At 31.3% G+C, this 27,711-nt stretch overlaps 2 protein-coding genes across 2 annotated transcripts in view; both read right to left on the bottom strand.

The window, feature by feature from the left end:
• Positions 1–15,451, bottom strand: part of LOC134253143 (protein draper-like) — a 42,499-nt gene extending 27,048 nt beyond the window's left edge. The window contains exons 1-3 of the mRNA XM_062735653.1: positions 15,368–15,451; positions 12,012–12,236; positions 11,408–11,629 (exon numbers count right to left, since the gene is read on the bottom strand). Coding sequence (XP_062591637.1) covers positions 11,408–11,629; positions 12,012–12,236; positions 15,368–15,440 — 520 coding nt within the window. The 5' untranslated portion in view covers positions 15,441–15,451. The remainder of the gene's footprint in view (positions 1–11,407; positions 11,630–12,011; positions 12,237–15,367) is intronic.
• Positions 103–16,253, bottom strand: LOC134253144 (uncharacterized). The gene is made up of 5 exons (XM_062735655.1): positions 16,105–16,253; positions 15,895–16,035; positions 3,879–4,034; positions 715–826; positions 103–565 (listed from the first exon to the last, which is right to left on the bottom strand). The coding sequence occupies exons 3-5, from the start codon at positions 3,955–3,957 to the stop codon at positions 268–270; spliced, it is 489 nt and encodes a 162-aa protein (XP_062591639.1). The 5' UTR covers positions 3,958–4,034; positions 15,895–16,035; positions 16,105–16,253; the 3' UTR covers positions 103–267.
• Between the last annotated feature and the right edge of the window lie 11,458 nt (positions 16,254–27,711).

The following is a 27,711-nucleotide window of genomic DNA, read 5'->3' as shown; positions in this document are numbered from 1 at the left end:
AGTATAATGAAGTTTCATCTTAAAATAATGAAACCGATTAGTCATGATGACAAAATTACAAATTTTAGTCAGAAATCAACCAAAAATCAGAATTTCTTGTAAGCAAATTTTAGTAGTTTTGATTCCACGGTGTTTGAATTTCATGATATCTCAAAGATTACCAATTGTGATTGTTTTAATTTCACGATTCAAGAAACTAATTCAAAATTTTGTATACTAGTAATTGTTTTTATTAACTAATAATGACATTCATGAAGGGTCTTAATTTTAATTTGGTGAATGAAACTTGCTAAGTCCAAAGCAACACACAGATGGTAAAACTTTGACCTGATATCGCTCTAGTTCCTCATAATGAGAGGGTTGGCTCAATTGTCCAAGTTCTAGATAACCTGCATTGCTTTCTTCTGTGTCATTAATCGAGGGATTAATTAATTGTACAGGTTCTTGACTGTTTGTCCTTTCTTCAATTCTTACCGGAGCAGTAACGTAGGATTCTTTTGCAGAATTTTCTTCCTTATTTCCAACGTTTAAGCTTTGTCTTTTGTAAAAAGCTCTTCTGGCATTTCTAAAAGATAATGGTATTTTACAAAATCACACCATAGCTTTAAATATTCAGAGAAGAAAATTGGAACAATTACTTATGACTTAAATTTTGTTAAATGATCTTATAATTATGAAACCCTTTTGTCCATAATTTATGAAGTTTAGACCCACCTGGCAATAAGAAAAATGTTAAGCAGCATACTTAAAAAGAGAGCTGCGATAACTCCATACAGAGATGATATGACTATTTGGTTTGAATCCCACTCTGGTCCCTTGTTGGTCGCTTAAAAGAAAAGCAAAATGTGTATGTATGAACTGTTAAGGTATTTTCACTCCTTTTATTTATCTTTATAATTACCCTTATCAAAATTGATTTTAAATACAGTTCTCCATAGAAGTAAACAGAGCTCCATCTATGCATGTGATCAAAATAACATGACACTATAATTGCTATAATTGATAAAATCTTGATTGCAAATCTTTAACTATCTATCACAAATTAAAGTACTTTGCATTTGTCTTACTTGATATATTTCACTTTCTATTTTTTGTTTTCTGTGACAACTCTTTGAAAGTAAGGTGAGTTGATTTCTTGTTAATTTAATCGGAATGTTAATTTTGCCAATTGAAAGGTCGTGAGGTAAGTTTAGCCCAATATGCATGTAGGCCTCGGAGGTTCATCTTTGTATCTAACGTCAGTCGTCAAGGACTATTGAAATTGACATTGAAAGCTTCGTTAATTTTTTAATCTATATTTAAACATTTTTAAAATCTAAATTTAAAATTTTATGTCACAGAGAAATGGAAACGGAGGATTCATTGACAGGGAAATAGTACAATGTACTTAGAAAACTGGGATAATTTATACATAAAGTACTTTGCACGTTATACAAATTATCCACCGTTTCTCCCTTAATACATAAATATCCACCATTTTCATTTATCGTTGATGTTCCTAGCATACTCAAATAAGTAGGCAGTGATTCCCTACATATTTGAAGATATTTAATTCCAATTTAAAATGAAATGCCGAGTTACTTGTGTAAATATCTGAAAGGGTGTTTTTATTGACAAAAGCTGTTCTCTAAATCGATAATTACAGATATATTCTTAACAAATAAGCTACATTTTTATGGTCTACTTTATACAATGATCTTTCTTTATTGATTCTGTTTTCATTAATGTACATTAATTTACCAACCGTGGTTATATTTCACAGATGAAAACTAAAGGTATCAATGATGTAGAGTAGGATTTTCCCCCGAATTTGAAATCTTACACTAAAGCCAAATCCCCTCTTCGTTCATATAGTAGGATTTCCCGAATTGAGCCTAAAATCGATATTTCTTCGCTTACTGTATAAACTAAAGTCCATTTATTTCTAATGAATATTAAAATGTCTAAGATTCATACAAAAATTGGTTCAGTATGGAATCTAAAATATTACTTTTCATATCCAAATTTTAATTTATATAGGACCTTGTAAAAGTAATGCTTAAATAAGGATATAGAGATAACGAACAGTATTTAAATCTCAAAGTCCATTAAACTATACAAAATAGGAGCAGAGCAAACACGGACCTACGAAACATCAGAGGTGGGATCAGGTGCCATAAGGAGAAAGCATCCCCTGCTGACCGGTCAAAAGTTTAAATAATATCTATTGATACAAAATTGGTACAATAATTTATTTTGCCTTTTACAGAGAGTATATGATCTTTGTATCTTTGCTTGGACGAAGGATGTACTAAGAGATTATTTACTTTATATTATTGATGGGTTCCCTATTAAATTTTGTCAATATTTGAATCAAAGAGATATTGAAATCTCTCTTTTTTTCTCTCTCTCAAACAAACACTGCTCTTGAAAAACGAAGGAAAAAATTTTTTTTCGATACTAATGATGCCAATAATAAATTTCTAGAATATAAAAAAATTGTAAACCCTTTGTGATGTTCAAAAGTCTGCCCTTCTGAAACCTTCTTTATTAATCTTTAAAAAAATATCTGTCACTTTGAATTCAATTTATGTGCAAATCTAAATGAAAAAAAAATAAAAGCTAAGGAGTGAGGGTTATTCATTTCATTCATTTAAACATGACCCATGTTGCTTTTTTTTCAAATTCTTTCACACTATAATCTGTTCTTTTTATTGAATTTGAAATTCGATTGATTGATTGTGCTTGTATGCCCCATTTGAGAATGTTTCACACCTAGATATCATAAACTAGTGGAGGACTTCACATTTTGCTTTTACTCAGCACTAAGGAGCATTGTTCAGTGAAGGGCCTTTATCGAATCAAAGTCTATCATGACATGAGATTTCTCAAAGTTGGATGTGGAGAGACAAACAATATTTGGATAAATATCGATTCCAAAAATACACGCTATCACGAGACTATTGTGACCGAAAATTTGAAAGGAGAGTGAAAATCCTCTCATAGAGTGTAGGACAATTATATTTCTTTCAGAAACAAATGAATCTAAATTATCTTTTTTTTATCTTGTTATCATGATTACAATTGTCTAACCCTATAGATTGTACCATAAGAGTTTTTGATTAATTTTGTTTAATGAAATAGATGAAAGATTTATATGTTTCAATTTACAGAATTCTTTGAGAATGATATTTCTTTGGACATATTTTGTATGATTCAATGACACTGACTCTCATTTCCAAAATCGTAATAAAAATATTTCAATTTCCAAGGCGGGGTGGGGTGGTGGTGGAAGTGGTTGGAAGGAAATGTTGTTATGTCCTCAAAAACCAATTTTCCAGAGAAAATATTTTAGGAGGAAAAATCCCATTTTTAAAATACCACATGTATGTGTATATGAAAACTCAGCAATGGGATTTTCATAAATCTGTTTAAAAAAAAAAAAAAAAAAAAAAACAAAAAAAAAAAACAATAAGATGTGATTCTTAATGAAGTATTATTTAATATAAATGTGGAGCGCATATCTTAACAATTTTGTGCGCCTAAATTCACATTGTATTAAAGAGGAATTTCATTCAAGAAAACACAAACAATTAATTCCAAGTGTTTTCTCTATGTCTCAAGAATACAAGAAAAAGTAAAAAAGTTAACATACTATTATTGCAGTACGGATTAATCATTTCAACTGCACAGCCTTCAGTACAAATTCAATCGAAAGTCGATAGAATTTGTATTGAAGGGTGTGCAGTTGCATGCTATTCCTCCAGCACAATGTCCATTGCATTTTGATTTCGTAATTTGATCCAAAGGTTTCGTTTTCTCATTCTGCAATCCAAACCGCAATTAATAATACGTATATACCAAAGTTAACAATCGTCATGAAGTACAGAAACACTTACTATCATTACATATACATCTTTTATCACTAGTATTTTTCCATCCTCGTTTAAAGAGTCCAGAAGGACAGAGTCCTGTCATGTGATCACATGTTGCGTTGTTTGCGCATTGTCCACACGGAAAACTACAGTTTTTTCCGTAGAAATTTGTCAGGCAAGCTGGAAATATATTCACTTTCTACTTATTCGTCTGTCTTAGCTGACTTAAAAAATGTATTGAACAAAAGTGAATATTTTCGATAGAAAATAAAATTAGTCAATTATCCAACTCTGTTATTCTTCAGACACAGCATAAGCTATACAAGCACAGTTTTTTGTTGGGTGTGAAATTTGAAAAAAATTAACATCTATAAAGGTTTTGGGGACATTAAATTTCGTTGTTCGAAATTACATGTGTACCCATATGACTGAATAGTTGTATACATTTTTTTTTCGCCGATCGGATTCACTTTCGTTGATAACTGTTTACATGACTGCATAACGAAGTAAACGAAATTTGATCTTTATTTGGATATAAATTTTCTGATTTGACAAGCAGGTCAAAGTATGCACAAAGAATAAAAAAAAATACAATTACAAGTTGAAAACGTTCAACAAGATATATATGTACTTGGATTGCAGTAGGAATTTATCCATTCGGCTTCACATTCCAAAGACAAATTCCATTGACTTTGTTACAATTGTGCAGGGTATGTGGGTTATTACATATAATATACATTTATTAACTGAATTCGAGGGCAACATGCGTTTTGTCGGACCCAAGAACCAAACTGTCTGCCTGAGGCCGTTAGGCCGAAGGCAGACAGTTTGGTTCGAGGGTTCGACAAAACGCATTTTGCCCGAGAACTCTGTCAATAAATGTTTTGTTATACCTTTCTTTTTTTTTATATATTTACATGTATTTTGTACTTAGGTCCGTGATGTAACATCAGATCTATCACTGTTTAACACCAGCGAATGAAAATGAGATTAAGATCCGCCCACTCTGTGACGTAAGCGGTCCAACATCTCTCCGAGCGGTCCAACATCTCACTCAGCGGTCCAACATCGATTGTTTTATGCCCGCTCAGCAAAACATCAAAAATGTTAGACTTTTTTTGTATATAATTGTATAGGAACAAATTTCTAAAGGTATAACAATACAGGTTGTCAGTTGATTTTTTTTTATTTTTTTAACAACTATTAGAATTCTTAAAGCTAAATTTGACATCATAAATTGTGAAATTTTGACAATATCGCTCGTGAATATATATATATATATATATATATATATATATATATATATATATATATATATATATATATATATATATATATATATATATATTATATATATTAGGGATGTCAAATCAGTCAATTCTTAATACTCGGTTACTCGGACGTTTTTCCGATCGAGTACCCGGGTACTCGGTAAACGTGTAAATAAATATGAACAAGTAAATTGATGAAAGTAAAACACTGTAAACACTTGTAGAAATAAAACCACATGCTCTGATGGGAGGTTTACACGTAAATGCATTTCTGTTGTAACAATGATTAGAACTTCGTGCCCGACGAAATTTAATACAACATTTATTTAAGTTCAATTCATTTATCAGATAAACACAAGAAATAGAATCCTTAGTGGTTCATGGTGTATTTGTTTAAAAAAAATCTACTCCGTAATTGTAATGTAACTCTTTGTTGCATTTGACGTCAAGGTACATTGTATATATCAGTCGTACAGTTTAACAAGGACTAAGTTCTAACAGAACCGATTTACGATTTTCGTATACTTTTCGATCCTATATTTTATAGTATCAGGGGACGGTATTTTGTGGTTTGGTGCAATGATGGACATAATTTTTTAAGCCTTTGCCGTCAACTATTTGTACATGTATTGGCATGTAATGAAACACAACCATATCAACAGTCGCGCGTGTAATATCATTTGTCTCTATTCCCGAGAAATTACGGCTTCTCGGAGATTTGACAAAATTATCTAATTTATTTAATCATAACAGACCTTAAAAGATGTTCAGTGAAAGCAAATAATTAAAGAAAATCAAAAAATAAGGGTAGAAGACAGATGAAGGTGAGAAAAGCCAGGTAACAGGCGCTTGGTCACGATAATTATTGTATAAACACTGCCACGGGCGATAACGGTCATTTAGAGGAGTAGGAAACCCTAATAACTGTATGTACAAGTGCAATGCGTACATTACCTTTTAAAACGGATTGTTTAATTCATAAATTAAGAAGCTTAGAAATATTCAAAAATATACATCCGAGTAACCGAGTACCGATTTTAGTATTCGATACTCGGACTTTCCATCGAGTACCCGGTTAACCGGGTACTCGTTGACATCCCTAATATATATATATATATATATATATATATATATATATATATATATATATATATATATATATATATATATATATATATATATATATATATATATATATATATATGTACGTGACCTAATGTTTGCCTGTAGTTTTTCCACAGAAACCACATGGTAATTAGCATTCGAGATATTGCATAAAATACATAAGGGCACACATGTTTTAATATTTTTTTATGATAGAAACTGACTTTCCGATGACTAATCCATCAAATTAGAAATATTTTTTTGCGATTTGTTACATGAATATTTATCTTTTATATTAAGAGTTTTTTATGCATTTTAAAATCATAACTAAACTAATCCATAAATGCGGGACCTAATCATTTGGTGGACTTAAATTTCTTTAAATCAAAATCGTGCATTTACTTTCATTGCAGTGGAGATTCGTCCATCCATCTTCACAACCTCCGAGGCAGCTCCCATCAACTTTGTTGCACGATACTCCTTTTGCACAGTATCCACATTTGTGACTACAGTCTAACCCGTAAGTTCCTTTTTCACATTCTGCAGTCAAATATGTACATTGATTTAAAAAAAAATGTACGCAGCACAGTTAAGGTTACAAATGGAAATATCGGCGATTTTTTAAGATAAAAAATATATACTTTATTAGGATGGGCGATTCTTTTTAGGAATTAACTGATATCAAAAATATGTAATGTGGTTTAAATCTACATGCTGGGGACATTTGGATTTTTTAGTTAGACTTGTCATGTGCTGTCAACGTCACATGACTTTGGCAATTATACTTGCAGTTTAGAGGTCATCAATAAATCTCAATATTGCAAGGGCATAACCAAGCTAAAAATCTTAGTTTATCTTATAATCCTTTTCAACACTATATGTTGTTTGTGAAAAGTGCTGCGAACCTATATAGATTCCCTTTATTAATTGGTAAAATTTAATTTGTTGGACGGCAGGTTGAATATTTTGCTGGTCAAGTACATTAAATATAGCTTTAATTAATTCATTTGCAAGATTTCAAGAGGTTCGCAGCACTTTTCAAATATCTGAATGCTTCTTTAGTTTATGTGTAAAATTTTGACAAGATACATTGAGGGTAAGCCCTTGCAATAATTCGATTTATTAGGGCCCTTCCATTACTTTTTCAATGAATCTGCATACAAACACACGACAGTATCGCTTGTCTGGAGAATGCACGTACAGTTTATCAATAATATACTAAAATAAACATGACATCTAACTTAACGGCTATTTATTTTACTGCAAATAATATTTTACTTGAGAACAAAAGATATTTTTCATTGTACAAAATGTGACTTGATCAGCCTCTCACTGTATACAAACTGCGTCATTTTTGCGAGATGACGTCACATTGACCAGTGCATTGCGATCGACGTATCGTTTATATACTGTTGTGTGGGACTTGAGAAACGACAAAACTGCATGTAAAAGTAAGTTTGTATATAGTATACAACTATCCAGCTGTTTGAAATAGCAAATAAGTTCATTTTGTGGTATTTTGAAGACCTTATATTATGTGTGACGTCATAGTAAACATTTCCCGTACAAATTAGGCCCCGCCTCTTTACTGTAACCTTAACTGTGCTGCGTATGTCAAACTAAAGTATGAAAGTTATAAAAATGTTTATTTTAAAGAAATAATTGCATCAATACCTTCATTGCATCTTTGATCAAGTGTATATTTCCATCCTGGCTCACAGTATCCCTCAGGACAAGAACCATCCACCTGATCACATACAGCTTGTTTAGCACAGTGTCCACAGACAAGACTACAATTTCTTCCGTAGAAACCTCCCCTGCATTCTAAAATTACTTTCTTATTTAATGTTTTGTCAGAAATGCATGCATCGCCTACAATCAACACCCAAGCCCCAAGACCATAAACTGAGAACAAATTTAAGACACAGTTTTGATTTTGAATATCTTGGGTTATATTAATTTTATGTACTTCAATATTTGAAAGTTTTTTTTAATATTCCAATCTAAAGACATGAAAATTTTGATTTCTTATCAAGATTGTTTCAAAGGTTTTATTGATTTGATATTTTTAGTTATGTCTATTTTCAGCTTATGGTCATGGGACCAGTTCTCACATCGCAAATAATAATAAATTTCTAGAATATAAAAAAAAAATGTAAACCCTTTGTGATGTTCAAAAGTCTGCACTTCTGAAACCTTCTTTATTAATCTTGTAAAAATATCTGTCACTTTAAATTCAATTTTTGTGCAAATCTAAATAAAGAAAAATAAAAGCTATGGAGTGAGAGTTATTCATTTCATTCATTTAAACATGACCCATGTTGCTTTTTTCAAATTCTTTCACAATATAATCTGTTTTTTATATTGAATTTGAAATTCGATTGATTGATTGTGCTTGTATGCCCCATTTGAGAATGTTTCACACCTAGATATCATAAACTAGTGGAGAACTTCACAGTTCGCTTTTACTCAGCAATAAGGAGCATTGTTCAGTGAAGGGCCTTTAACGAATCAAAGTCTATCATGACATGAGATTTCTCAAAGTTGGATGTGGAGAGGCAAACAATATTTGAATAAATATCGATTCCAAAAATACACGCTATTATGAGACTATTATGACCAAAAATTTGAAAGGAAAGTGAAAATTCTCTCAAAGAGTGTAGGACAATTATATTTCTTTCAGAAACAAATTGATTTAAATTATTTTTTTTTTCTTATTATCATAATTACAGTTGTCTAACCCATTAGATTGTACCAAAAGAGTTTTTGATTAATTTTGTTTAATGAAATAGATGAAAGATTTCAATTTACAGAATTCTTTGAGAATGATATTTCTTTGGACATATTTAGTATGATTAAATGGCACTGACTTTCATTTCCAAAATCGTAATAAAAATATTTGAATTTTTCATTTTTTTTCGCCGATCGGATTCACTTTCGTTGATAACTGTTTACATGATTGTATAACGAATAGTCCGAAAATTTGAAAGGAGAGTGAACATTCTCTCTAGAGTTTAGGACAATTATATTTCTTTCAGAAACAAATTAATTTAAATTATATTTTTTTTCTTGTTATCATGATTACAGTTGTCTAACCCATAAGTTTGTACCATAAGAGTTTTTGATTAATTTTGTTTAATGAAATAGATGAAAGATTTCAATTTACATAGTTTTTTGAGAATGATATTTCTTTGGACATATTTAGTATGATTAAATGGCACTGACTTTCATTTCCAAAATCGTAATAAAAATATTTCAATTTTTCATTTTTTTTCTCCGATCGGATTCACTTTCGTTGATAACTGCTTACATGACTGTATAACGAAGTAAACGAAATTTGATCTTTATTGGATATAAATTTTCTGATTTGACAAGCATGTCAAAGTATGCACAAAGAATAAAAAAATTCAATTACAGGTTGAAAACGTTCAACAAGATATATATCTACTTTAATTGCAGTAGGAATTTATCCAATCGGCTTCACATTCCAAAGACAAATTCCACTGACTTTGTTACAATTGTGCAGGGTATGTAGGTTATTACATATAATACAGGTTGTCAGTTGATTTTAACAACTATTAGAATTCTTAAAGCTAAATTTGACATCATTAATTGTGAAATTTTGACAATATCGCACGTGAATATATATATATGTACGTGACCTAATGTTTGCCTGTAGTTTTTCCACAGAAACCACATGGTAATTAGCATTCGAGATATTGCATAAAATACATAAGGGCACACATGTTTTGATATTTTTTTATGATAGAAACTGACTTTCCGATGACTAATCCATCAAATTAGAAATATTTTTTTGCGATTTGTTACATGAATATTTATCTTTTATATTAAGAGTTTTTTATGCATTTTAAAATCATAACTAAACTAATCCATAAATGCGGGACCTAATCATTTGGTGGACTTAATTTTCTTTAAATCAAAATCGTGCATTTACTTTCATTGCAGTGGAGATTCGTCCATCCATCTTCACAACCTCCGAGGCAGCTCCCATCAACTTTGTTGCACGATACTCCTTTTGCACAGTATCCACATTTGTGACTACAGTCTAACCCGTAAGTTCCTTTTTCACATTCTGCAGTCAAATATGTACATTGATTTAAAAAAAAAGTGTATGTCAAACTAAAGTATGAAAGTTATAAAAATGTTTATTTTAAAGAAATAATTGCATCAATACCTTCATTGCATCTTTGATCAAGTGTATGTTTCCATCCTGGTTCACAGAATCCCAAGGGACAAGAACCATCCACCTGATCACATACTGCTTGTTTAGCACAGTGTCCACAGACAAGACTACAATTTCTTCCGTAGAAACCTTCCCTGCATTCTAAAATTATTTTCTTATTTAATGTTTTGTCAGAAATGCATGCACCGCCTACAATCAACACCCAAGCCCCAAGACCATAAACTGAGAACAAATTCAAGACACAGTTTTGATTTTGAATATCATGGGTTATATTAATTTTATGTACTTCAATATTTGAAAGTTTATTTAATAATCCAATCTAAAGACATGAAAATTTTGATTTCTTATCAAGATTGTTTCAAAAGTTTTATTGATTTGATATTTTTAGTTATGTCTATTTTCAGTTTATGGTCATGGGACCAGTTCTCATCGCAAAGCAAATAACGCTTAAAATCTTTCTACTAAAAAGTAAAACAATCAAATGATAAGTTATATGATAAACAGCTTTAGAATACAACTTTTACACATCTATGGGATACAATTTGTTTTGTTTTTTTTTTTGCATATTTGAGAAAATACATTTACAGAATGGAGGAGGAAGGCTATCACTTTTACACCCCTGTTCATCACATTCTCCGTTTAATTTACAATCATTCTTACACTAGTCACAAGAAATACAATTTCCATCAACGTTCTGGTATGAACAACCTGTGTTTATACAGAAAATATTACGTTTACTGATTATTTTCAATTAAACTGTATATATATGTTTATGTGCAACAAGATTTCAGTCCCAAAAGCGATTTATAGGCAAGAGTATACGGTAGCTAGTATTTATAGAGAAACTGTTTTCGGAGTCATGTAAATTAATCGTCTCGGAATGATTTCAAACTGACAAATTGCAAATAAAATATTTCACGAATCGGTTGGTTGTAAAGAAAGATCTACATGTACCGTAAACATGAAAGACATACCGTAAATCTCCAGCTCACAGATCTCAAGAATAGGATCCCCATCAATATTCTTTTTTGCGTATATCTTAACATATCGAGCTGTATGAAAACAATTCACTTCAAGCACTGTTTTAAGAGTAGCATTTCCGGAATCCTGATAACAGGTGTCATTAACACTCCATCCTGAATTATTTGATACAAGTACTGAAAATCTGCTCAGTCTTTTAGTACTGTACGCTCCACCTAAACATATCAGCATTAACTTTTTTTTAATGTTATGATATTCTCATATCTAAAATATTTACTTCATCTTGACTTTTACGACTTTCTATCAGCTTTTAAACTGATCATAAACTGGATGTATTTCCAGAACAGGAAACGTTATTTATAAACCATCTATTCAATTCATTCTTTGCTTTTATAATTGCAATTCTCTAGTTCAAGTCAAATGATAAAAAAAAAAAAAACAACAAACAATCATTCTTGTACCTAATTCGAAAATTTTTCAAATTGAAGATGCTACCCAGATCAATATTTAACCAGGCCTCCGACTCTATTAAATTCATTTTATTTTTGTATAATTGCATTTCTCTAGTTCAGGTTAATTGTAACAAAAAATACTCACGGTCACTCCTGTACCATATTCGAACACTTTTCAAATTGAAGACTCTACCGAGGTCAATATTTAACCAGGCCTCTGACTGTCTTGGGGCCGTGTGCATACAATCAACATAACTCTGATTGAAGTTTCTATCGATGGTTTTGTTTGCATCTCCGGAGTAAGATCCCGATACATACAGAGAGCTGCTTTCCACTTTCGTCTTGTTAGTTATAAGTAATGTAGGCTTATCTTTAGAGAAGAAAATTATATACGAGTACATAAGACTTTATGCACGTTCGATAGATATAAGAAAAATCAATGAATTATATTCAGTAAAATCTATCATCTGTATGTCATGCAACTTAGTTAATTCATGTAATAAAACATGTATATGTTAAATTAAATCTTCATTTAGTAGCATGATGTTGAGATGATATTAGCTTTCTTTTTTTCTCTGTAATGCTTTAAATGTGAACCAAGACTTTGTATGATAAATTTACCTGAATAAAATAAAATGAAACGTGAAGAAAAACATTTTTTTTAACTTAAAGGTCAATGAACATTATGAAAATCATGTTTTTTGCATTAAGTTGAGTGTAACATTGAAAATTTCAACCCAAGAAAAACTGAAGCGAAGTCGAGGTCGACAAAGGTTTTGAAGGGATATAAACTTCAGTGTTACACTTAAGAACACCCAGTTTTGGGAATATGATACCACTGTAAGAAAGCGGCTGACCGTAGTATATTTTATGGTCATCAAAACATGTCGCCCAAGGTTCCCGGTAAGAATTTTTCATTCAAGATTTCAAACATTTGCTGGATTATCTGTAAAAATTGTTGCAAAATTTAAATGTACACTAATAAGAACTTGCTATTGATTACTATAAATAACTTGTTTTTTAGGGAAAAAAAACTGTAGTATGACCTCAAAGTTTTCTGCAAATGATGACCGTAAAAAAAATTAAGATTACCGTAATATAGATTTTTCCAATGAAGTAGAATGACCGTAATATACATAAATATAATTTAATGTATTAATTTTTCGTTTCTGTTTTAGAGACAGATATATCATGTTATTTTTGTTTTGAAAAAGACAAAGATGAAAATGTAATTTTGAACCAAAGCTGTGGCACGCCAAATTCACAAAAATAAGCAAAACATAATTTCACATTCGATAAACTAGGTTTATTACTTGTAAACTATAGTCTACGGACTGTACACTAAAGTCAATAGCGTTAATCTATATTTTTCATCTTAAAACTTTGGCAAATCATACTTTGTTGATTGTGTGTGTTACGATCATCATTGCCAAAAACTTTTAGGCCGTACTTAAGTTTTATTTCCTAAAAATTAAATAAGTTATAATAACCAATAGAAAGTTCTCATTAGAGTTCATTTAAATTTTGCAAGAATTAACACAGATAATCTGGCAGATGTTTGAAATCTTGACAGAAAAATTTTAAACGGTGACCTCATCCGACATGTTATGATGACCGTAATATATACTATGGTCAGTCGCTTTCCTGCAGTGTTGCACTGAATGCTTAATACAAATATTACAGTGAACCTTGCGCGCATAAATTTTGCAGTCAACATCTTTTTTGGGATATCACCCGTCGTCAAGCAATGTTGACTGTTGCTGTTGTCTGTTAGAGGGCATGGTTCATTATTCAGCGGGTAATATAAAGTGTACTTTTTCTTCAAATTTTTGTCGACGAATCAGCTTCCACAAACTTACAAGAAACTATTACATTTAAAAGAAGGAACCACAGGAAGAAACTGAAAGGCGATTTTCAATGAATTTTCAGTGACCATTCAGCCACTGAATGGTAAATACATTTCAGTGACCTTTCAGATGCCTTTCAGTCACATTTAAGGTACCTTTCAGTCACCACTCAGCGGACACATTTCAGTCAACTTTCTTTCAGTGACCTTTCCGCCCTCTTTCAGTGACCTTTTATTTCAAATCTTTTATTTACCTCTCCGTCACCTTTCAGTGATATTTTAGTCTCCATTTAGCGAATTTTTTCACTAGCAAATCAATTTATTATCATACATTTTTCCGAAGCAATATTTTGAATAAAGATTTATTAGTTAATCTTAATTGTGTATCTTTTTCTTATCGTAATTAAATTTAGGTACCTTAAAAAGCAGTTTAAATAGTTATTATATTTATAAGAGATAAATGATACTAATTCAAGATAATTTTTAATTTTCTAATTAGATTTAGAAAACAAAAATTCTTCAAGTAATAAAAATGTGATGATCCGATAGTCGAATCCAAATTGAAATAAATGCCGTTAAACACATTCTATATGCTTATTCGTGTATTTTTCATAAAAATATTTAGTTTTTTTATGATGAGACAAAAATTTATATCATTAACATCGTTTTTTTTCCGAAAGAACCCTTATATTATAAATTTGGTTTCTTAATTTGGTCTCTTGTAGAAAAAAATCTAAATATTGTAGATTGTTTGCTTTTAAATGATAAATGTACGTACGGTTTTAAAATTATTCTACTAATTAAGTTTCTAGGTAGAGAATTCATAACAATCTTACATCTCTGACATAGGAACATGTGACGGTCGCTGATAATTGTCATCATTCCGATAGGAGATGTGTAATTAATCAGTCTGTCCCCAAAATCCGCACAACAAACAAAGAATATACAAAAGATATACCAGATATATACACATTGCAGCACTTCGATACAACAGATGAACCGATTGTTCCATCCATTTCTATAAATTGATTGACTTTAAATCCACTCGTTACAACACAAAGTCGTAGCGTAGCGTATTTGATAAGGTTGCGTACTATCAAGCAGGAGACCAGAGCTCGATTCTGGCCTTGCGCACAATTATATTTTCTTAAATTATTTTTTCCATATATTTATTCAAGTTTAGATATTTTATTGCCATAACACCAGAAAAAAGTGAAATAAAATTTTTAAGTTAAAAAAACAATTTTTCAATAAAAAGATACAACTGAATAATAACTGAAAGTCACATAAATGTATGTGCCATTCAGTCGACTGATTTGTTACTGAATGATCATGGAAAGATCACGGGAGAGGGTCTTTACAGTGACCATTCAGTGGACACTCAGTCACAATTCATTTGAATGAATGGTGGATTATCATTTCGTCAGTACAGCAGAAAATTATTCTGTTATCAAAATATCTTAATATTGGTTTTTACATAAGAAAATTGAAATAAATGTAGAATTAGAAATTCAATCTATTAACAACAAAAATGATTCCTGGAAATTTAGAGATAATTTCTCTCTTGCGTTTAAATAAAAATACATATATTCCATGAAACTAAAATAATTTTGACAAGTTTAATTTTCAAAATATAGCTTAAGAAGTAACTTTACCGTGACAGGAAGCAGAACACATAATATTAATCCATATGATAAAAAGTAATGGATTACACATACTAAATTCCATATTTGATTTCCGAAAAAAACCTATAGTTATAGAGAGCAGGAGTCACTAAAAATATGTAAAATCCTTTAAAATACCCTTCTGAGAAGTAGATATATACATTTTTTTTTAATTTCCGTATCTAAATTTGAACCACTTATACAAACTGGGATAATTTACTTCCCTGTCATCCCCTGCTTTAAAGAAAGGTTGGGTTCTCCATTAAACCTTTGAGAGTTTTTAATTTCTTAAAGTTAACGGAATGTTTACAAAACTTTTATCTGAACCTCACCAGATATGTCGTATTGACATAAGAATGGAAATAACCATTGTTAATTGACAATACGGAGGTGTGTAATTAATAAGTTTGTCCTCAAGTCTGTTCTTCTTTTCAACCATAACTACATGTAACCTGGTTATCGAATCAAATTTAAATACAGTTTCAAGTTTAAAAACTATCAATAAAATATATACTTACTTTCATTGCAGAAAGGATTTATCCATCCGTTTGCACATCCCAAAAGACAAATTCCATTGACTTTGTTACAGGGAAGTCCCCTCGAACAGTACCCGCTGCATTTATATTGACAGTACAATCCAAACGTTCTGTTATCACATTCTGAAATTAAAAAAAAATATGCACCTAGATAATTCATAAGATAATAATTAAGAAATATTAATTGGTTACCATATTTATATCTGTATTAAGGCGTGGAGGTTATGTTCAAATCCAATTTCCATATTCCTAAGCCATACTATTGTCGAAGAGAGCCTAGTGCACTTATGGGCCCGGGTAAAATGTGAAAAGAATTAACAATCAAATTAGGCCAATTTTTCATCTAAAATCAGTAAATGATGTCTTAACCCTACGATTCAAAAAAATTTACCGCTAAAATCCACCTAAATACAAAGAACAAAAATAAACTATGTGGTAGGGGTCGGCCAACATCTGTGATTTTCTGTAGTAAATCTAGAATGGTCGTTCATTACAAAGCTTTTGTCAACCATGAGCATAACGTTGTGCAAATGACAAAAGACGCATTATACATGTATAAAACTTTTGTGAAAATATGAAATTTGCACACGAATTAGCTGGAACTTTAAATATTAAAAATGTAAAAAAAAATTGCAATGGTTTTCCGATAACAAGGGAGAGCTATTTACCTGTATGACCCAATGTGTTAACCCACGTGTGGAATAAATATTTGAAATACACAGAGACACTTGAGTTCTACCAAGGTAAACATTCCTCAAAGGTGCTCACTTTAAAATTTAGGCAGATTTTGAATCAATAAGTCAAAGTCCTGCCACTTACAGATAACTGTATGTATTTGTTTTTTAAAACACCAGAGGGTAAAAAGAGTCTAGTGTCCTTTATCAAAGCGTCAAATAATTTTAACCTTCAAGCAAGACAATAAAACAGGTAATGAAACTTAGCCACTGAAAACTTCATTTTAATTTCAAATTCAATCAAACTATTATTGTACGGTATTTTTTTTCAAATTCAAGTGTTCGAATTTCTTAATGTAATTATTTTAGCTACATGCAAATACACAAATTCATTAATTATTTTTAAAGACAGGTTTGGTGCAAGAAGTAAAATTCTGCAAAAGTGCTCGCCAATGATTCACCATCATATTGTTCAAGCATCGATTTAAATATCAATTCCCTTGATTTACATTAACGAAACTAAAAGAAGGTCTAGTACGACTTTTCCGGATTTACGGTAACCTAAGGCAATCAAATGTATTCAATTGTTTCAAAGCCCTGCTGGTTTTAAGTAATGCTTAACATGCTTTTTAGTTAAAAATATCCACCAGTATCTAACTAGTACCAAAAGAGAACGATTTAGAAATATAATATAAAGTAAAATGGCACATAAAAAGGGCCAATTAAGTATTGCTTAAGTGCACTTGTCCTTCCTCTGAAAGAAACTATTTAAGATTATGAAAATTCCTCTTTTGATAAATGTTGTTGCTAGCTATTCAATCATATCATGATGCATTAACATGAACGTTTCTGTTAACCTTGACTTCAATTTTCTGGAATAAGTATAAAGTTAAATTCTCACGATACAGTACCATGTAAGACAGTGTCATAAAAACTTCATATGCTAATATTAAACTTTTTTTTCTTTCCTTTTACCATACCTATTTCTTAAATTTGTTTTAGCTCATTTTTGAACATAACATTAAACTATGCAAGATAGTGTTATCAATATTCATATGCTGATAAATTCTGATGTTTGTTATTAAACTGCATCAACTTTTCATGAAATTAATCTTGACTTCACCTCGACATCATTTATATTCGTTACACCACTCCTTCCCTAAGAAAATTACAGGGTTTGGGGTAACAATTATATTTAAGCAAATCTTATTTCAAAAAAATTATTTCAGGAGTATGAACAAATATTCCTCACATCAGATTAGTTCATAATTTGCTTAATATATATTATTATGTTTTTTTAAATGCATTTATAGCGGAATGATAAGATCACAGAAGCACACCTCCATCCGGCTGTACACTTTCTATCAGGACAGGAACCTGCCATGTGGTCACACACTGTATTGTTGTAACAATAACCACACGTTTTACAATCTGGATCATAGGTCCCATATTTGCATTCTGAAATGCATGAAGAATTGCTAAAATATTCTTTACAAATATAAGGATTGGTCATTTTGCTCTACATTAAAGGCAAAACCAAAAATATTTCTGGTGATTGTATCCTATAAACATGTATTCCGAAACAGGGTACAAAATTTCATTGATACATCTTTAATTTTATTAACATTGTCTAATCAGTGTATAAAAATTAATCTCTATTTTTTTCCAGATTAATGGTATATCACAAATATTTCCCATGATTATTGAAAAGTAATTTTTAGTATACCAAAGTGGTTTTAAATACACTTATGTATCTCATATTTCATCTTCTGTGTCTTTTGACTGCTCGAGGGTAATTAAAAAAAAGGTAGACAATGTACTTCATCATCATATTATTTTTAAAAAACTAAAGATCAACACGTTTTCATAGGAGAAATCAGTTATTTTCTCGGTGTGTAAAGTTTCATTCCATTGGACCTCATGTTAGACAATTTTAAAAACAACATGCTTTTTCACCTAGGAGCACGGTTAACAACACCATAACGTCAAAAACAACGTCGAAAAGTTTCTTAAACGTACTTTGCCTTTCCATTTCATACACGGTTTGTAGAGTCTTCCCCATTTATAAAATTGTATCTATAACACCTACAGTACCGACCAGACCCAACCTGACACAAAGCAGTCCCAGAGCAGTCCCGGGGACTGCTTTCTGGGACTGCTAAAGCAGTCCCGCAGCAGTCCCAGAGCAGTCCCACAGCGGTCCCAGAGCAGTCCCACAGCAGTCCCAGAGCGGTCCCAACAGTCCCAGCGGTCCCAGAAAGCAGTCCGAGCAGTCCCAGTGGGCGGGGTTTGTTAATTTAATGGGCGGGGCTAACTCAGAAATGAGATTGCCAATAAACAATGGAACTATAAAAGGCAGCTGATTTTTTTTTCTGAGCAGTATGCCAGGAATCCTTACAATGCGAAGATCATTTACATGAGCAGTACCCGTATAGATTTGAAACAATTTAAAATAATATTTATTGAAGGAAGAATTAAAGCTTACACACCTACATAAATGAATTACACTGAACATGAATATTTAATCACAATTATCTTGGGTTTTATGTTATTGATACTGGATCCCTTTTTTATTTTCTATACAGAAAATTAAAATTGAATTAAATATATTTCACCAGAATAAGTTTTAAATAGATCTTATCAATATAGATCAGGCCGATTTCCATACTATCGGGATACTCTTAAGGCATTTTTGTTTTAAGTATTAGGGCTTTTGAAAAAGTCGTTGCTTATTTTGCGAAGTAATATTTTTTAAGTATTGATTATTCTTTACTTACATGCTAATTTAAAAATTATTGTTTAATTTGTAAATTGTATAAGTGACCAGTATAGAATCATAAGATTATGTTTAACTTTGATTAATCTTGAAAGAAATTTATACTCATTTCATTTATCTTTTTTTGCATTACATTTTTTACATAGATTGAAATTAGGGCCATTGTTAATTGAGCAGCATGTTCAATGATGTGTAACACTGATAGTGTACCCAAATAACATGCATGATTGGTTTTCTGCCCAGAGGCGATTGAAACCACGCAGATGTTTATACCATTTTATTTATACACATTATCGGCCAGGTAAACAAAAGCAAAACAAAAAAGAAATAAATCACAATTCCCGGTATTTTCAACTGATTATTTTTTTATTTTTTTGTTCATTTAATCTTTTAATAACTTATTTATAAATTAAAAACTAATTCATCTGTAAATTCCCGTATAATTGTTCACATTGCTTATGTTAAGGAAGAATAGTGGCATAATTTTATTTCATGTCATATAATAAATTGTTAGATTTTTATTTTAGGGTTACATGTAATACTCTTTAAGCGTGATGCTTGTAAAACGTGTAGCCTTTTCAATTAAAATATCTTATATCTACTTGTATATATATAGTGCCATATGAAAATGTTGAGTATTTAATATTAGATTTAATAAAAAAATAAATCTACATGTAGATATTTTTTCTCATGAGCCTGTAGTTTTCTATATTTTAGAAATAAAAATCTCTTCCTGACTTCCTTATTTAACAACTTTATTTTTAAAAATATTCTATATTACATATGTGTAAATATGCAGTCCCTAAAACTATAAATTAACTATAATACATGTAATCTCAAGTTATTAAAAGATTATAAGAAATCCTTGCTTATTAAACAGTTTAAACTCCTCTCTGCTGCAAGTAAACAAAACAACATGGAGCCTGCAAATTCAGAATACACAAGGGGGCGGAGCTATCTGTCACTCAGAACCAATGTCACACATGAGTGAACAAAGCAGTCCCAGAAAGCAGTCCCAGGGGCAGCTGGGACTGCTTTTCATAGCAGTCCCAGGGGCAGCTGGGACTGCTTTTCATAGCAATCCCAGAGCAGTCCCACAGCGGTCCCAGAGCAGTCCCACAGCAGTCCCAGAGCGGTCCCAAAGCAGTCCCGGGGACTGCTTTCTGGGACTGCTTTGGTGTCAGGTTGGGTCTGGTCGGTACTGTATAACACATGACACCTAGTGTGTTTACAACAGTTTGATTAGCTTAATTTGGATTGTGAAGGACTTCAAATTCTCTTCCGCCTTGCTTTGCTTTCACACGTTCCGAGGAAGTGAATCTCACATCGTTTCATTTCGTTACTTACTCTTTTGACAAGATTTGTAACTATAATATGGTCTTTAGAGACCATTCATCGTGCGATTCAAAGTCCTGAACATCCCCAAAATAGTCTTTTCCATAAACAATTGAATGGATCATTTTTTTCAAAATTTTCTGGTTTCTTAATTATTCACAGAGTTTGTTTAAAAAACGCGAATACAAAACAAATTAATCGATACTCGTGGCTTCGTGACGTCCTTTGACGTCATTTTTTGCTTTTTTAATGAAGTCCATCTCTCTATAGAAATTGATATCTTTTTAACGAAGCGATATATTACATTCAATTTTAGCATATGACACAGGCAACTTAGCCAGATATGATTCTCATATGAGTATCATATGATTCTCATATGAGTATCATATGATTCTCATATGATTGATTTCATATGAGAATCATAAAAAAGACATCATATGTTAATCATATGAAGCAAATTATATGATTTACATATGATCCGCATATGTGAGTCATATGAAATAACTACATGTGATTTACATATGAATGATTTAAGTGTGTTTCAAGTCATTTAAATGTGAGAGTCATGTGAAAAGAGCATCATATGTAAATCATATGTAACACTAAAGTGTGTTTTAAGCCATTTACATTTGAGAATCATATGTAAGTGTCATCATATGTTAATCATATGAAACAGTTAAGTGTGTTCTCTTTCAATTTTTTTCACATTCTTTTACACATTTAAAAAGCAGATATTTCTGCTTTAGATGAAAATTTATTACATTACACCAATGATCTATCTTCGTTGTTTAAATATTTTAAAATATCTTATAATACTTACAGAAGTTTTTTGATAAAATTATTTTCATCAAGAGAAATAACTTATTTTTCACAGTGTACATTCTAAACAAGAAAATATACAAACAGTCCGTAGCACTTGTCGATACATGTACATAACACATTCTAAAATGAGTACAAATCATAAGATTTCAGCAAAAAGATTAAGAAGTTAAACATGTATATAATAATTAGGTCATGTACTTGTATAAAAATACCATATGACATGAAAGTGTCCACAGCAAAATTGAAATATCAGCAATAATATTTGCCACGTATTCTCTATTGTAAATTTATGAAAAATTAATTTATTTGATATTCAAGCATACAAATACGAATGGGAAATCTGTACAGGTCAAATTCAGAGAAGATTTTGTACATCCTCCACATTTCATAATTATTTCATATATTTCCAAGTTCTTTTTCCTTCTGTATCTTTTCAATATTTTCAGTTGTCGACCCTCTGATCTGACCATTTTGAAAATCTCTTTGAACTGTACCAAAAATGCCAATCCACCAGTTTTCCCCTTCCTGAACAATTGCTTTGTGGCAAAGAATGGTCTCTACAAAAATTTCAAAAATAAAAATAAAATAATTCTTAAATTACAAAACCAATTCTTCAAGTTATATTGAAGTAACATCATCAGCGAACAAATTTATTCCCAATTCATCGACACAGATATAATACAAGATAAATCTAATGTAATATATGTTATACTAGGTGTTTTGTGAAATCCTATGAAGTATTTTGCAAGACATTGTTGGAAGATATGCTACATAATAAAATCATAAAAAGGATTTTTTTACTTTGACAATTGAATTGAATTTTGCAAGACAATTACACTATTGAAAGATATGCTTCATATTAAAATAATAAAAAAGCAATTTTTTTTGTCAATTGAATTTGGAATGTTCAAATAGTATTATTACCAAAATTAAGAAGAATCTGACACAAATATATTACTTTGAGACAAAAAAATTCAGTGTTCTAGCTAGGGGAAAATAGAGATGCACTGCGCCCCGCCCTCAAATCAGTGCGCCCCTCTGCGCATTACAGGCGCCCCTGTGTCCCTTGTGAGTGACCAATTTCATTCTGACTGTCCTTTTAACTCATTAGGATAATTAGTGTGTTCCAAGCCAGATTACCTAAGGCTAATCAACAGTTCACACTTCCTGCCAGAGACGATTACGTATGTACTCGCACTACGGTAGGTTAATTACAGTCAAGTGGAAACTTTGTTGGGAAGAATATAACAAAGTCTGTTAAACAGTGTGTAGTTACCTTTACTTTGAAACAAGCCTAGATACTTTGGATTTTTTCTTATGAGAGGCTGCCTGTATATTGAACCTGTAAAACTAATATTAACACAGTAAATATTTTCTAAGCATAAATAAAACTTAAACTACAAAAAAGAGAAAGTATACAAGTTTGTAAGTTCTCAATAATCTTAAATATCTTACACTAGGTTTTCCATTAGTATTGGAGTTTTTTTTTTATAAATGTCAGTCAATCAATACATAGATGTAAATATTCAATGGATTAGCTAACATGCAAATGTGTACATTGAAAGTTGCCACTGTTATTATTAATTTTTTGCTGAAATTCAAAATTCAATGTATCCCCTGAAGTTATTGTATAGTTTCACAGCTTTTAAACCCAGCATATTCTATTCATACTTATCATATTTTAAAAGTGCATTGGATTAAAATTGTTTCAAAATGTAGAATACAGCTTCTATATTAATGAGTTGAATGTATCTTTATGAAGTTTTTATGAAAATTGAAGTTTTCTGAGGACTCAAGATGCATTAATAGACAAACTAAGATTGAAGATTCTAAGTCAATAAGTATTTGATATATTCAAAAGAAGGTAACTTTGACCTACCTTTTGGTCTACATTCTCTGAAAACCCAAAATGCATCAACTGACAAAGTTTAATTATTCTATGCCAATAGGTAGCAGAGATACTTGAATATAGCCATTAAATGTCGAAAGTAGGTCACCGTGACCTACTTTTTGTCAGCAATCTCCGAAAATCCAAGATGAATCAACTGACAAAGTTTGATGATTCTAAGCCTATAAGTACCAGAGATACTTAAATATATCCATAAAATGTCGAAATTAGGTCACCGTGACCTACTTTTTGGTCAGCACTCTCCGAAAACCAAAGATAAATCAACTGACAAAGTTTGATGATTCTAAGCCTATAAGTACCAGAGATACATAAATATGTCCATAAAATGTCGAAAGTAGGGCACCGTGACCTTCTTTTTGGTCAGCACTCTCCGAAAACCCAAGATGAATCAACTGACAAGGTTTGATGATTCTAAGCCTATAAGTACCAGAGATACTTAAAAATATCCATAAAATGTCGAAAGTAGGTCACCGTGACCTACACTTTGATCGTCACTCTCCGAAAACCCAAGATGCATCAACTCACAAAGTTTGATGATTCTAAGCCAATAAATACTTAAGATATTCAATTATAGCCATAAAATGTCAAAAGTAGGTCACTGTGACCTACATTTTGGTCAACATTTTTCAGAGTCCCAAGATGCATCTGAAGGTAATCAAAATATGTCTATTAAACAATTTGAAAACAAATGCCTGCAAAATTCTAAATTAGGTCACAGTGACTTACTTTTACTTAAATATGTTTTAAGGTCACAAGATGCAGCAACTTACAAGATTTGATGATTTTAACTCTCTCTGTGTCTGAAATAATTGGATTAAATGTTTTAACAATAACAAGTCATAAAGATAAAAAAGTAGGTCATGGTGACCTACTTTTAAGTTGACGTTGTTCAAGGACCCAAGATGCATCAACTGACAAAGTTTGATGATCATAGGCCTTTAAGTGTCCAAAATATGCCTTCAAAAATCAATTTGAAAACAAATGCCCGCAAAATTAAAGAAGTCGGTCACTGTGACCTACTTTTCAGTTAACATTCCATTACCTTCCATTAACGGTAGTGTACCTGAGCTCTTAAGAAAATGAAAATTTGTCTTTTGCTTATATTAATTAAAAGTATTGTAACATGAAGCGGTCACCCATCCGAGGGTTAAACAGGCTCCCCGTTGCTTAACTTGCCTGATATAGGGGGAGACTTTATCGCATCACCAGAAAAGCTAGCTCACTGGCGAGGCAGTATAAGTTCCCTATATACTGTCCGCTACAGTATTCAACAGCTGCAATACTACAAGTATCTATGATTTTTATTTTTTTATAAAGACTTATAATATATTGTCATATAGGACTTGTAAAATACTTTTGACTGCATATAAAAAGCTTTACCAAGCTATTTTGAATCGATTAATAGCGAGTGCAGAAAGGGTCGCAAAGCGGTGCACATAACTTCGAGCTCTGATGACAACGCCTGGGCAAAGAGAAAAATTCAGAATACTGCACATTCATTCGAAAGAATTTTTTACCGCAGTAATTTAGACCCACAATGCATCGCTTCATACACAAACTCTTAAGCAACATTCTCGCGAGAATAACAACAAAAGTTAAACAAATAATAAATTTGTCTTAAGTTGATTTAATGAATTTATCTGTTTATTGCAGAAAGATAGTCATATACTGATTGAAATGAGCCTTGTTCAGGCTTCTGTTTGGTAAAGCAGCATACAAACGACGTCATATGACGTCAAAATCTAATAACGAATGTCAAGTGCGGATTTACATGTCCAATCTAAATGAAAATGGATAAGTATATGCGCTCGCCCTAACGGTCGCACCGTCAAAATATTAAAGCTACATAGCTAACTTTCAAGCTACAAAATTAATTATCTTAATCAAAATACTATTCAGCAGTGTTCTGGACCTTATCTTACCTGGTCAAATGTAACTGTCCAAATGCAAGTTATCTTCCCTCTCCAAGTCGAGTAAGCTGACAAAATCGGACTGCCTCTCTGAAATTTTAATATAGGACTCTGGTGGATTACCGTAGAATTTAAACTTCTGAGATATATCACAACGGTGTCAGTAGGCGAGTACCATTTCGGGAGAACGTCAGCAATTAAGGTCAATATACTAATCAACACGACACAAACATGTGACATGGCTATACTTTTGCCCGAAAACTATGCCTAATCTGTTCTTGTAGAATCCTTTCAACCAATTTATGTCACTTCACACATATTTTTGCAATAAACATCACAGGATGCATCATAATAACTTTGCAGCGTACAGCTAATCATGGAGGCTGTCATTTTTTTCACTAGCGCCATCTATTTAAAATTGCAAAGGGAGATAACTCATTTGAAGAATCTTGACAAATTTTAAACACCTTGTATCTTTTCAATACTTTATTTGCACAAAAAGATTAAAATAATTCTTTATTAAGCCTTCAATTTTCACTTTAATTATGTATTATGTTTTTGTACATCTGCTAGGGTGTTAAAGATATTCTTTTCTGAAATAGGCATTATTTGCACACTACCTATACAAAATTTCACCTCAAGTTCTTTATCCCTGGCTATATGAAAAAAAAGAAGAATTATAACAAAATCAACTGTTTATATTCATTTCAGACCCCAATAAATATATTAAACCCAATTTCATTGAATTTGAAGATGGTCGATGAATCACCTTTTCTGTACTGTCTGCATGATTTTAACAAGGAGCCGTACTTAATACTTTTCATATATGAATAATCAATGACTATATTTGGCAAATAATAATGATGTCTAGATTAACTGTTCAATAAGCTTCGTATATGGCTAGCAACATTTAAAACCTTCTATACTCAACAAACAGAGGTTGGAACTCTGTTAACTGAAAGAGGTCTGCATGACAGAATTATGTTAATTAGCGATCTTTCTAGAAATTTCAGTTGCCATATTCATTTGATGGAATGGTGTAGTTTTATCCGGTGAATGTCATATCCTATTTTATTATCTTTTGTTCAATTTGTAGCCTGCTCTGATTCATAGTTATGTCCAGAAACAACCGAAGAAAATAATATAGGATTAAACGTTCTTTTTGAAAAATTTATTGACGTGTAAACTCTTGACATTTTACTCACAAACTAAATAAAAGTGCGAATCTCTTTTATGTTAAGTTTGTGAGTAAAATGTCAAAAGTTTACACATCGATAATCTTTTCAAAAAGAACGTTTAATTTTTATAATTCCAATATCGAATTTTTAGAAATATTTAAATTATTTCTCTTTGAGGCCTCCATACAATCCGTTATTTCTGGACGGCGTAGGAATACATTTTACCGTAAAGGAACGCAATCGAGATGAATTTCGCTAGAGTTTAACTTAAATTGTCAAAACAATCGATAAATAAACTTATAACAACTAATCGAATGTTGTTTAAGTCAACAATATCGTAATTACGAGTTTACTTCAGAATAGTTCGTCTTTGACCATGGCCATGTTGACATACACAACAACTCTCATAGGGAAAGTTGCAGACCGACGACGTCTTCAATTTGCACTTGTTTATTCAAATATTGAGGAACAATATAGAAAATAAATATGAATTTGATGCTAATAGGGCAAGAGTTTGAGGTACGTTTCTTTTCCCTGTCAAAACGATACAGACTGAGCTTATTTTCTACGTATGAACGTTGAGAGAGCGATTTTTAAAATTCACACTCGTGATCGGACAGTGACATAAACATGTTCACGGCGTCCATCAGTTAGGCAGTCTAGTATGTTGCCAGTTTTGTTTAAGCCCTAATTAAATTTAAAGTTTCTTGTATTCATTATTTAGCCAGAACAGACCCAGAAACAACTGCTTTCATTGTTTATACGATAGCCTAGTAGTGTCATCAAGAAAGTAGTTTTGATTGAAAGAATTATCGATGTGTAAAAATTTTCTGGAACGTGTTCTCGTCCAATCAAAACACAGGAAATCAAATGATAAAATGAAGATTGGAATTATAAAGAAATAAATGATCCAAATTACTTAAATAGTATTTAATTTTCCTAAAATTTAAAAGATAAATTATCATTCCTTAATAAAAAGAAAACAAAGGAGACTCAAAAACCTTACACAATTGTTTAAAATAAATCAATAAACTATAAAATAGGATTTTTTGAAAAAAGTTGAAGAAATTTTGAAGTGTTTTATATTGCTTCAAAATAGAAAAACAACATTGAGACAATGACCCCGAGAACGAAAGATGTAAGAAAGAATTTACTGATTCACGATTTTGAAAATAAATGACAACATTTTCGGCAA

This window comes from Saccostrea cucullata, unplaced genomic scaffold, assembly GCF_032062105.1.
Source record: "Saccostrea cucullata isolate Sc308-1 unplaced genomic scaffold, CSIRO_AGI_Scuc_v1 ctg5624, whole genome shotgun sequence".
In the NCBI taxonomy this organism is placed as follows: domain Eukaryota; kingdom Metazoa; phylum Mollusca; class Bivalvia; order Ostreida; family Ostreidae; genus Saccostrea; species Saccostrea cuccullata.
The sequence above is the reverse complement of the archived record's forward strand: the minus strand, read 5'-3'. Positions and strand labels throughout refer to the sequence as shown.